Raw genomic sequence first — 12,490 nt, 5'->3', positions numbered from 1 at the left:
GCCCGGAACCCCCCCCTGCCTCTGTGGTCAAACATACTGTGCGAGAGGCTGCTGCAGAGAAAGGAGAGGGCGCAAGGGGTGGCTGCTGGTGGAAATCGCAGAATCCCGAAGGCTTTGTACCTCCACCCGGGGGAAAAAAACGGAGAAAGCTCAAAGCTGCACTGAAGAAAGAAGTCTGTCTTCAATTTATATTCCCGCCGAGATGCTGCTGGCGCTTTTGGGCTACGTATTGGAAAAGTAGGAAGGGATATAAGGGAATTACTTTGAACAAGTCACTACTTTCTTGACTGAAGTTGAGCTGCAGGAACACTTTAAAGTCAGAAAGGGTCTTTTTAAAAATCTAAACGTCATACAGATTTAGTACTGACACGTGTACAAAGAATAGGGAACTATTCACCTCAAAAAATAGTGCATAGACATATTTTTGTTTCAGCAATGTTTTGCTCCACCGCCACTATGACAAGGAAGGGACCACGCTCTGAAGCGGGTGCTCCCAGCTCCGCCAGCGGCACAGCTCTCACCATCACCCTCTCTCCTCGTTCAAGGCTACGCTGTGTAAACGTTCCGGGCCAGGGGGGCCAAAACCCGCAGCCCACGCCTTCGTTTCGTCCAGCCTGGCAGTCACGCGATTCCTTTCCTCCTGTGACAAGTTCTCACTGAGGAATGGTAAGCTCTGTGTGATCTGCTGACCTTGAAGAACTACTCAGTCCTCTGCTCTACCAGAAATCCTAAGAATTGTCCCCAATAACTGTTTCTTGGGGGGGGGAGGGAGGGGGGAGGTGTTACAGCTGCGGAGGGAGCTGGGCAGCGTAAATTAGGCACAGTGACGGGTCAGGCCCCTTTACCTGGCTGACAGAAGCAAAGCAGAGTTGAAGCCAAACCCTAGTCTGAGCTTTTGCTGCTTGGGGCTGGATCTGTGCTCTGGTTCAAAGGATTAAACACACTTCTAGTTAACAAAGACTTAAACACAGTTCTAGTTAATAAAGACTTATATTCACAGAGCTCTTTGGGGAGAGGAGCTAAGCCCTTTCCCCTCTTATTGCTAGCAAGTTCTGAAACTCTGGCAAGGTTTTTTAAACCTTCCTTGAAAAGGCCAAGTCTGACATTTGGTTTGGAAGCTGCTCTGGAGAGAACAGCATGTCCATCTCTCATTTCTTGCAAGATTTTCAAAATTCTGCATCTTCCCCAACTTGGCTGGGGAAGCCGAAAAACACCCAACCCTCCATTTCCAGGGAAATAAACTGGCCACTTCACCCCTGCCACACTGACTGCTGGTGCTTGGGTTAGGAGTTCAGCATCTCCAGCCTGCCAGGCTGGGCTAAGCACTGTAAGAACCTGAAGAGGACTGAAAAGGAGCAGAGCAGGAGGCTCTGTTTGGTGCAGACTTAATTAAACTGTCAAGTCCAATCCCTTAAGTACTACAGGGCCTTGTAGTTTGTTATTAGGTGGATTATTTAGAGAATGAACTATGTCCTACCCCACAAGCAAAAAGCCAGAGCAGGAACAGATAGAGCCACCTGACAGTCATAGGGGTAACTGCAAATCCTGCCTGAGCTTGGAGCTGGAATGCTGTAAGACTGATCCCCAGACTTAAGTCTGGCCAAAACAAAATCCCAGTTTTAAATCCCTTTTACGTGCTTGGGAGCATTCCCCCACACAGCTTGCATTGTAGTGTTAGAGAGAATGTGTTGGTGGTTTGGTTTTGTTGTTTTTTTTTTTTAAATTAGTGTGCTTATCAAGAAGGAGTTTTGATAGACACCCCCTCCCTACTATAGAAGCAAAATTAAAAAAAAAAGCAGGTCTGCATGACATGCATCAGCTCCAAAGAACAGAAGCTTTCTGGAAGAAGTGCTACATTTCATGGAATACTGCTGACTACATAGTACCAACGTATAGCAGAGGTCTTCAGTGTTAATACTGAAAGGCTGCATTTTTGATGCCGTCTTTAAAAAAAAGTGACAGAAGGAATTCTCTAGCAGATAGGGGGCTGAGGAGCAGGTCTAGAAGCAAGTATTAAAAGGTATAAAAATCTGTACAGGAGCTTTTTTTAAAAAAAAAAAAAAAATTCTTTATAATGTGCAAATGGGCCACAATTCTGGAAGAGGTGTTACATGCTTTACGTGACACGGGATGGATCCCGTCAGCGTGGAGGTGTTAGCAGGCCTGAGGGAGTGGAACAACTTGCACGCCAGAGTCTAGCAGTTGGAGGAGTGCATGCTCCCCAGCTGGCCAGCTGCCAGCATCAGGATGTCTTTCTTCTCCTTATGGAAACGCAGCTCCTTCCCAGCCAGGCGGGCTTCGTCCAGCTCTCTCTCCGTCGAAGCCAGCTCTCTGGAAAGGGCCCCTGGGCTATTCTGCTCCCTGTTCACCCAGTCCATGGCCATCTGGTTCCTTATGTCATCATCCAGGGCGCGGTGGGAGTAGTGAGCCAGGACCTCCTGGTGGTAACGGACAGATGGAGGGGAGCTTAGGAAAGACAAGTCACTACACAGGACACGCATCACTTAGTAGCATCTGGCTTCCTAGCCAGCTAAGGGACCTTAAGCAGAAGGTTGTTGTGACCCTAACGCACCTAGAGTACAACTGCTCGAGACACCCAGAGCCCAGACTCACCTGCCGTGAGCACTGCCTCTCACGCATGGCTTTGAGGCTGCCGTTCCAATGCAACAGCTGGAAGACGGTCATCAACTCCTGCAATGACAAGAGGCAGTCAGGCTGTGAGCAAATGTGGGGATGAGGATTCAGCATTACCAGTAGTCAAGCTAGTTTCTAGCGATGGCAACAAGAAGCCAAGGACTTTGCAATATCATGCCCAGTCCTTTGCAATTGCAAGGATCACGGAGTATGTTTGCAACCTCAGAGTCCATGAACAAAAGAATTCCAGCATTAATGAGTTAAGATTTATCAAAAAGACAAGAAAACCAGAGAAGCGGGGGAGGCAGAAGGCATCACCAACGTCCTAGGAGCCAGGATGCAAGGGCAAAGCCTGGCTTACCCCACTAGAGAACAATCCCCTGACGAGATGAGTGGATTACAGAGGAGACAAAGACGCTGACGCTTCACTCTGCCCCAGGGATTTCAGGATTCTGCAAGAAAGACTCTCCTATCTCCCAACCTCCAAGCTAAACCATCAGCTAGAGCGGGTGACAATCCAACATTTTCCAAGCAAACATTTCTCTCTCAAGGCCACACAAATTTTCTTTCATAAACTTGCAGCAACTAGTTAGGCTTCCCAAGCACAAACACAGCCTAAGGAATATACATAACAGAGTCACCCTGTGTAAACAGGCCCATTAATATAAACACTTCTGTCTTCCGCCTACTGAGTTATTTCCATTCAAGGGAAACAAGCCAGGCAAGAAGTCGGCTTTGGGAAATGTTTGCCTGCAGCAAAGAACCCCAAATACAGCGACACTACAGACTTAAGGCATCTACTTTGAGATGCCTCCAAAGCCTGCTTCACCGTCTGGAGCAGAGTTACAGTCTAATTTCCCCTCTTCTAAAAATCCAGTTCCAGTTGGTGCGCTTACAGTCAACTCATCTGCACAAGAATCATTTCGAGTTACTTTTGAAACCCAAGTTTAAATTAAAAGGATTCACGAATCTCAAAGCATTGTCATAACGATATATCTGTACATGCGGGGATAGACGTCCTGCTTGACAACAAGGAGCATGCTCAAAGGCTATCAAGTCACATGTGGAATTCAGAGTGCTCTAAACAGTCTTCGTTACCTGGCTGCTCTGCTCCACTCATAGGAGCGATTTCCTCGGAAAGGCTGGAATAAAGCCCAGAAGAATCTCAGTTCTCAGTCATCTGTTCTGCACGGACTCCTTCTGCCCCATTAACCAGAACTGATAAGTGTTATAGCAGTTTCCCTCAGCAGTTTGTACTTTTCATTTCACAGATGTTTTGTCGTAACGAGAGACAGACTGAGCATATTTCAGTAGGATACGAAGACTGCTCAGATAATGCTGTGGTTTGAGGGCATGTAACGACAGTAATCAAGACTCCTAATTCCACAATCAAAATGTCTTTGGATGAAAGATCTTCACCAGCTTTCCTAAGGGAAGCCAGATCTCTCCCATTTTACAGGGAGAGGATAAACATCACAAATGAAACGGCTCACTTAATGCTGTGAGTTAAGGTACCTGGATATACCGCCTGGACCTCCAGCACCAGTTATCTAAATACTATGGCACTGAAAACACTGGATCAGAAGAATGCACGACCCTTTCACAATACTGAGCCATGCAAACATCAAAGAGCGTTTACAGAGAGAAGCCCAATTCAAAGTATTTTGTGGCTATACCAGCACCTGAAAGTGCCACAAATCCTGAATTGTGTTCTAAGAGGAAAGCCCCACTTTTATTTTGAACACAAAGCACTATAAATGTAGCTGAAAGATCAAACCACCCACTGCCTGAACTGTGTAATTAAATTATGAACAGTACCTGGAACTCCAGCATCGATTTTCCCTTGTTGGATTCCAGCATGAAGCGGAAAGCACCGATCCCAGTGTTGGGATTATCAGCTTCTTCTCGATTGCCCTGCAACAGACATTTCATTTAAGAGCTGCAATTCCCGAGCAAGTGCAGCTCACCTGGTACCTTCAAATTCTGCTACATCAGCTCCACTCCAGTAATTCCAGGTCAGATTAAGGAGGACAGCCTTACACACCTCAGCCTCGTGCCTGCAGACACCTTACTGGTCTAATTCAGCCTTGAATACTTGCATCGTTCATTACAGCTCTCACGGAGCAACAGAGCCCGCTCTGCTTTTGGCAATGCTGCTTGAAACGGGATTTTTTCTGCAGCCCATTATGGTGATTTCAAAGTTCTTACCATACTCTGGGTACCATCAAGTGCCATGTGACTGCACAGCAAGAACTCCCTCCAGGATAAGGTATAAGTGGGACAGTAAAAGAAGAATGCAAAGCTCCCACCGCTAGAAACTAAAGTTTCTGGAAAATATTTGGTTTAAAGAAAACTAGCCAATGTGACAAGCTGGTCACAGAAGGGCCACATGAATCAACATCTCAGTCTTATTATCCTGTCCTGCCTGATATGAGGGCAGCACAATCAAACTCGAGTAGAGTGTGAGACTGTGTGGGAGGAGAAGCAGGAGAACAAGAATTAGAGCTACAGTTAAAGTTTTAATACTCAGAAGTCATTGAAAAAAAACCTGCCATAAAGAGTTCCAGATGTAAAAGAAAACTTCTCTTCCCATGTTTTGAGGTTTTTTCCCCAGTCAATCCGTCCCCATCAACTGCAGCCGTCTGGGCATTGAAAAACCTTACATTGAAAGATGCCAGGGCCTCCGACACACTCTTCTCAATGAACTCATCTGTGATCCTCCGGGAGGGATGCTCATTAAAGACTGAGTTCATTAGTGCAATCTTCGCAGCGCTCCTTCGGGCTTCAGCCTTGGTTGGACAGAACTGAGGAGAGACAAGAAAGAGGACTTCTCAGGACAGAAAGACAGCAAGATGACCAAGATCCCCTTGGCCTCATGCTCCGAACTTCTCCCCCCAACACACGAAATAGGAATTAGGTGGCAGTGTTGTGTAGTTTTGGAAAGTCGTGCTCTCAGACATCCTGAAATCATTAGGAGCTAGTTTTAAACCACAGCTATCCCAACCATGCTAAACAAAAAAATTAGGCAGGCAGCTGAACTCAGCACATAGTATCTGCATCAGGAAACGCCACCAGTCAGATCATCAACAAAATTAATTAGCTTAAAACCAAAACGTAACAAAATTACTCTTAAGCACAAGGACCGCTCTTCAGGATGGGTAGACCCTGTAGCTGCTAGAACTGTTTCTTTTGGATACATTCTTCAAACCAAGACTAGAGAGTAACTGCCTAAAGCCACTGCAGCAAAGGAATCTGAAATGCAGTCAGGACCCATTGTGATTTTTGGACCTTAATCTTTCGGATGAGGTATTTGGGTTGGACATTTTCCTTTTAAACAGAATGAGGGGAGAAACTATTGATCCAATATTATGCTTTGATTTCTAGAGTCTTTTGGCACCTTGAGAAGAGGTTCGGGGTCAAATCCAGAGCCCTTGCAAGGAAATACTACTCTACCAGTTTGTCCGAGCTGCATCATGTAAATACATCCCAGTGCTTAATCCTAGGAAGGAGAACAAAGTATCAAAACCGGCCAACTAACAGTTTTCTCTGATACCACATATCTTACCTCAGCTCTGCTAAGGTCCAAGTCAGTCATGTGTAGGGAATACAGTACATACAGCAAAGTAAAATTTACAGCCCAGCCTTCCCGGATTGAAGTCGGGTGGGGTTTTATGGGCAATTAGGAATGCTTACTAGCCAGCTTGAAATTAGAGGGTTACAGTCAGACCCATGTCATTCACATGCTTCAAATCAGCAGGAAAACGTTAACGCTGTGCCCAGTGCAGAAAGGTATTTGAGCACTAATTCTGGTGGGGAAAGATTCTAAGGGCACCCGAGTTAGACTGCTTTAAAGAGTGAGCTACGCAACAGGGACAGCCTCCAACCAAGCCATCGTACCTGGAAACTGCCAAAGCAGCTCCCTCCCGGCAAGGTGACATAGCAGACATAAGGGGGGCTGTTGGAAGGGACCATCTCATACACCACGAGGGCTCCGTTTTTCAGATCAGCTCCACGCGACTGCTTCATCTGCCAGAACTCCTGAAGGGCCTCCACAACATTCACTGAGGAGACAGAAGTAGAATCGAGTTCAGACACAGAAAACAAGAGCCTGGGAAGCTGGTTTCCTCAGGTATCACCTGCCAGGAACGGCCACATCCAGAAACAGCACGGCATAAATGTTCAGTGTATTCCCACCTACGCAAGCAGGGCCCTGTCCAGGGAGCTCAGTTATATCTTGTATTAAAAACCATCAGCTTCAAGGGAAGCTGTAGGTGCATGATGTCAACACAAGCACACCTCTCCCAGCAAGAGGAACGTAAGGAGAACCACCGAGTTATAAAACAAAGCTTCCTACAGAAAAGCTCTTCTCATTCCAACAAACTTAGGGAAAAGCTTTCAGAAGAGGACTTGAAAAAGGCTGCAGAGCAGCAGGGCAGCGAGGCGTTTTTTCCTCCATGAGAGGGCTGTCAACGAGCTCAGCAGGTTCGCTCACCTGCCTCAGCTGATCCTCAATACTGACATTCTTACATTTAAGATAAAAATGAAGCAGCTGACCTGTGTGTGCACTGTTAGACCTGTAGAAACCACCTGCCTTTACGCTGAACATCATGTACCTAGCTCAAAACAACATGATGAAGACACAAGAAGTGACCCAAGGCGTAAAGCTACCCAGCTGAGGCCTTCTGGCAGAACTCCCTGTAATTTGGGTGGGAACACGACACAGAGAGTGTGTAACAGAACAGAGGAGAATAGAAACATCTAATTGGAGAATCTCGTTTGTGCCATTCGCCGTGGGAGGATGCATAACCAAACAGTGAATCACAGGCTAAGACCAGGATTAGCATTGTTATAGTAAGTGGTTTTTCCATCCCAGTTAGGAAACCAGAGCCTAAAATGTTAGCCCTCATTGACATTGGTAATTACAGTCTTTTCTGTAAGGAGAAGTCGTTTTTAAGCAGGCACCTCTTCTGGAGCACCAAATTTGTTAGACAGGGTTTGAGCACTTACTCAAGTTTAACGACCCAGCAGCTAGTCCACACCATGCACAGCCAACTAATGCACGCAGCCCTTGCGGCAATCGGCGTGCAGCCTAAATCCATGAGATTAAATTCTTATTTTAATATGCATGCAAGAACTAGAAGTGTTTGCTGTAACAATGAGCCAGCTGTCCTGCCACTCTCCTCATTTTTTAATCCCCAGTGCTGCAAGGACTTCCTTTGCTTACCCACCCTTTATTTTGTCAAGGTTTGGGCAAGAAAAATGACCCTCATAGTGTCTAATGCTCTAAGTCCCAACGAATTTCCTCTAAGCTTCTTTCTGTGCTGAAGAGTTTGACAGGTAGCTGTAGGAAAAGCCTGCCCTCAGCTCTTTCTCAGCACTACTTCTCTCAGCCTTTTTAATCTCAGCAATTGCTTTGAAGCAAGGCGATCTGCAAAATAGATTACAACAACTCCTCACTAATGCAAAAGCTGTTAAAAGGACTCCACTCCAGAGTTCTCCTTTTAAGCAAAACAAGAAAAATATCTCCAAATCCCCACACAAGCTCTCCTGTGAGGAGCTGTATGCAACGCAGCAAGCACCGAGGCAGAGCACCAAGCGAGACGGGGCTGCTGTTCTCAAAATCTCCCAGGGTAAGATGTAAAAGGGAGGTTAATTTGAGGCCACGCGTGAAACCTGAGGTGCCAAGACCATCACAAGCCACCCTGGCTTAGCTTTTCGGTTGCCCACACAGTGCTGTAACTTTTTAGGTCTTCAGCCAGGCAGCTTTCAGGAAGACAGTAAGCTTGAGCCTTTTGTTTTATTACGTTCTGTAAGATGAAGCCAGGCGAGGAGTCACTAGCACAGTAGTTCCTCACTAAGCATTTCCCTTCTCTTTCAACCACAGGCTTTTCAGGGCATTTGTTCATAAAGCAGTCGCTTTGGATTATTTTCAAGTTTAATTTGGGGTTTGGTTTGGGTTTTTTTTTTTTGATGAAACATGCAAGACAGGCAATTTTCCACTGAAGACTAACAAAAAGCCATACAAACAATACACAGTTCACTGCCAGTTCTCCAGTGCACCAATACCCAGACAGAATTCCCATCCATCCAGGCAGATTCCCTTCCCAGGGACAGTGTAAGTCATGCACATAATCCCCAACAGATTTGGAGAGACAATGCCCAATTCAATAACGGCTTCAGGGATTCTTTGGCACAGGGCAACTGAGACTTCACAGCAGCGACCACACAAGAAACTGCAGAGAAAGCCGAGCTACATCAGGCAACGCAAATTCCCACGACACACAGAATTACTCTGAAAATTCAGAGAAATTATAGTTTGGTTTAATTTAGTGAAGTCTGAGAAGTTGGCATTAAGAGCAGGTTAATGAGGAAATGCCATGCAACACGTGCACGGGCACGGAATTTTGTTTTCAGCCCAAGACAAGGGTTCTTCTATGCCAGACGCTGGCTGGTACTTCGTTAGCAACTGGAGCAATAGGTCAGGCAGCTGAGAAGCATCCAAAAGAGGTTTTCTTCACAGACTGGATTCAACACTTCCAGCTGCCGCAGGCAGGATGGTTTTAGGAGATGAGAGACTAAAATACCTAATTGAAACTCTACAAATGCTTCAGAACAATATGCTTTTATAAGGCTGGAAAGCAAACCGTGCCACTACACACAGAGGCCTGCCCATCTGCCCTCTCCTCCCCAGCGCAGCTCCAGCTACAACGCTGCACATGTCGTATTTAGCAGACAAATACTGGCTGAGCGCTACAGTGTGCTGAATCCTAAGTGAAATCTTAGTCTGTATTTGCTCCGGATCGATGATTTTCAGCCTTGCTCATTCACCCCCTCCTCCCATTAAATCACAAAATAGCAATGTGGGGGAAAGAAGCAAGAGATGTGAAGTTTGCTTTCATTTACAGAAAGCATCCTAAATCTTGTTGTGTCTCACAGTTGCAAGAGGACGGTCCTCAAGAAGGCAGGGACACCTGCACCCTGAAGGATTTTAATCCCTTATGGAACACGAAACACAACAGCTCGGGCTAGGGAGAAAGAAAAACAACTGGATGGTTTGAACGTAGGTAAAGATGCTGAAGAGGTGATGTTATCTTTGCACCTTACACAAGGTCATGTTTAATGGGAAACTCAACCTGTAAAAGGTATTTTAAATGCCTGCAAGTAGAGCAAGTCTCTCTACCAGCTTAAAACACTGGAACTCTTATTATCTGCATCAGTCGATACCTTTTAGTCTGTCTGTTTGCATTTCTGAGGGCAGGAACTGGAAATGCTGATCTTCTAGAAAAACTTTGTCACCCACCTGTGGGAGACCCACAGATTTACAGAGCACAGCTTAACCCACATGGGGCGGCTCCTGTCAGAGGTTTACCCTTTAGATTTGCCACTCCGAGAAAAGACAAAGAGAAGCCGGGAGACACAAAGCAGAGCCTGCTCTGACCATCACTCATATCTGTTTATTGCTTTGGAGCATAACCCCGTATCCCAGCGTTGTGTATATGATAGCACATCTGACTTGCATATTAAATACAGAAAAGTAAGTGATTCCACATGGTGCCGAGTTGCTCCGGAGCCAGATGAGCAGCGGTCCCCCCGCATGCCGGTGGCGCCGACTGCCAAGCACTCACCATTTGGAAGCCTATGACCGCCTCTGTTGGACCTGCTGCCGTAGCCGGAAGAAGCCAGGAACTCAAAATAGTTGCAAAGTGTCTCCTTTCGGGTGGGGTGGAAGATTCTTTCCATCACAGGGCCAGTAAAATATGTGCTTTAACCTTTTTTCTTGCTTCCGTACTTTTTATTTTTTTTTCTTTTCTAAACAAAAAGGAGTCTACAAGAAACCCAGATCTGAGCCTCCTCCGGGGGCTCTCACACGACTGGGCGCCTCTGATGCAATACTTGGAGCCCCGTGGTGCTGGAGTGTGGTGGAGTACTTAACACCCCCGCAACAGCCTCTTCCAGCACCAGCAGCCTGCAGAGCTGATTTCTCCTCCCAGCCACGGGGTTTTTCATCAATAGGGTGCAGCTGTGCACAGCACAGAACTGAGGGGGATCCCAGGAAAACTGCGGCCACCAGGAACAGGCAAGGATTGCCCAACAGAGCCCTCTTCGCTGCTGCCTTCATTGAAAGAAATGAGCTTTTTTTTGTCACAACATCAAGTTGAAGTAAAGGAATTACATACAGAGGACTAAATCACTACCACACAAGAAGTGTCCTCCTTCTTAAAAACATAAAAAGCATCTAAAAAACATTAAAAAAAATAAACACCCTCCACTTTCTCTTAACTTTATCACACGTTTACCTGTTACAGGCACAGCACAAGCACGAAACCTCCTCAGCTTTAAACCACAAGCTAGGGAATTGTCTGCCCAGCTCAAGTTCCTACGCCTGCCTTCGGGGTCACCTATATACTTGCCTACCCCTACCTTGTCTTCTTTCCCTGATTTACAAAAGCAAAAAACCACATCAAATCAGGTATCTGGAAACAGTTGATACCATAAAAACAAATGTTTGCATTTAAGAGGCCACAGAGCTTTCTAAGAAAAAGAGATCTGTGAATGTCTCTCTAGTTTGACCCCTGAAACCATGAGACTCCTTAGGGAAAAGGCGGACTCAGAGAAGCCATGGACTCGGCAGTTTTACTTTACTCACTTTCACGTTTTTGGCACAAGCAGCCCCAAATAGATCGGGCTGGAGCAGGGATCCTCCTTTCCTCCCCACGCTCACCTTTAACATCACCCAAACCATATGAGCTCACTCTGCAGGGCTAGGAAATCCCAAGCACGAGGGTTGAGACAGCAGCAGACGCTGGAAAAGTCTCCACAAATGGCACAAAACGCTTATTACTGACGTTGAACCTAATGACAACAGTCAAGGGTGACTCCTCGGTCACTCTTATAACCCATCGCATGGGCAAACCACCAGCTGAACACCACTGGGATAGGGAACATACAGCCACGGGAGAGGCTCCCAATTCTCTTCTTTTCTCTACATCATAGATCTGCAGGGAAAGGCTGTTCAAAGCTCGGTGGTGGGAAGCAAAGGGAAGCAGGGCCCTCACCCAACAAGGCTGCCAGGCAAATTCCAGGGAAGGAAGAGGGTCTTGGAGAGGTCCACACCTTAAAGCTCATGCTGGAGAAGATAGAAGGGGGAAGGGTAGCATGGACCCGGGAAAATGGGTTACAACAGGAATCCCAGACACGGGAGAATTAATGGGGAAGGAGGACTGGGATGGGATAATCCCGGACACGAGGCTGGAAGGAAAAGGGGGAACTGACAGGGAAACACCCTGAGAAGATGCCAGACCCTACAGCAATGAGATGGGACATAGGGCGCCTGGGCTCCAGAGTGGGGCCGGGGGGAAGGAAAAGGGGTAAAGAAGAGTCCCAGCCCTGGGGCACGGACTGCGTGGGAGAGGGGAGAGGATCCCATGCCCTGGGAGAAGGCGGTGGGGAATAAGATGGAGGAAGAAACCAGTTCAAGCTGCAGAGGAGCCAGCCCTGGGCGAGGGCAGCAGGAGGGCGGCCCCGGGGTGGGGTGTCCGACACGGAGGAAACGGGGCGAGAAGGGGCCAAGTACGGGAAAAGGGTCTCCCCCCGGGTCCCTCGCCCTCAGCCCCCCAGGCCCCCTCCTCCCCCGCCCGCCCCCGGCTCACCGCGGCCGTAGCCCTGCGTGTGCTTGGCGAAGCTCCTCACCACCGCCTCCACCGCCTCCCGAAGCACGGCGGGAGGCCCGGCGCCGGGCGGCGGCGGCGCGGCGGGTCCCTGCAGCCCCAGGGGGGGAGGCGGCGGCGGCAGCCCCAGCCCCAACCCCAACCCCAGCCCGGTCGGGGGCGGAACGGCGGGCAAGGGCGCCGCCACC

General features: G+C 47.6%; 2 protein-coding genes across 2 annotated transcripts in view; both read right to left on the bottom strand.

Moving 5' to 3' along the window:
• The window catches only part of RBM8A (RNA binding motif protein 8A), a 4,109-nt gene extending 4,074 nt beyond the window's left edge, over nucleotides 1-35 (bottom strand). Inside the window, exon 1 of the mRNA XM_010565605.1 lies at nucleotides 20-35. Coding sequence (XP_010563907.1) covers nucleotides 20-35 — 16 coding nt within the window. The remainder of the gene's footprint in view (nucleotides 1-19) is intronic.
• A 2,018-nt stretch (nucleotides 36-2,053) lies between these two features.
• The window catches only part of LIX1L (Lix1 homolog (chicken) like), a 10,565-nt gene continuing 128 nt past the window's right edge, over nucleotides 2,054-12,490 (bottom strand). The window contains exons 1-6 of the mRNA XM_010565539.1: nucleotides 12,285-12,490; nucleotides 6,532-6,695; nucleotides 5,298-5,438; nucleotides 4,453-4,548; nucleotides 2,614-2,691; nucleotides 2,054-2,438 (exon numbers count right to left, since the gene is read on the bottom strand). The exon at nucleotides 12,285-12,490 is cut by the window's right edge and continues 128 nt beyond it. Of these exons, the coding sequence (XP_010563841.1) occupies nucleotides 2,196-2,438; nucleotides 2,614-2,691; nucleotides 4,453-4,548; nucleotides 5,298-5,438; nucleotides 6,532-6,695; nucleotides 12,285-12,490 (928 nt within the window). The 3' untranslated portion in view covers nucleotides 2,054-2,195. The remainder of the gene's footprint in view (nucleotides 2,439-2,613; nucleotides 2,692-4,452; nucleotides 4,549-5,297; nucleotides 5,439-6,531; nucleotides 6,696-12,284) is intronic.

This window comes from Haliaeetus leucocephalus, unplaced genomic scaffold (genome assembly GCF_000737465.1).
Source record: "Haliaeetus leucocephalus isolate CR32 unplaced genomic scaffold, Haliaeetus_leucocephalus-4.0 Scaffold193, whole genome shotgun sequence".
Taxonomy (NCBI): domain Eukaryota; kingdom Metazoa; phylum Chordata; class Aves; order Accipitriformes; family Accipitridae; genus Haliaeetus; species Haliaeetus leucocephalus.
Note: the sequence above shows the minus strand (reverse complement) of the source record. Positions and strands in the feature narration are given on the sequence as shown.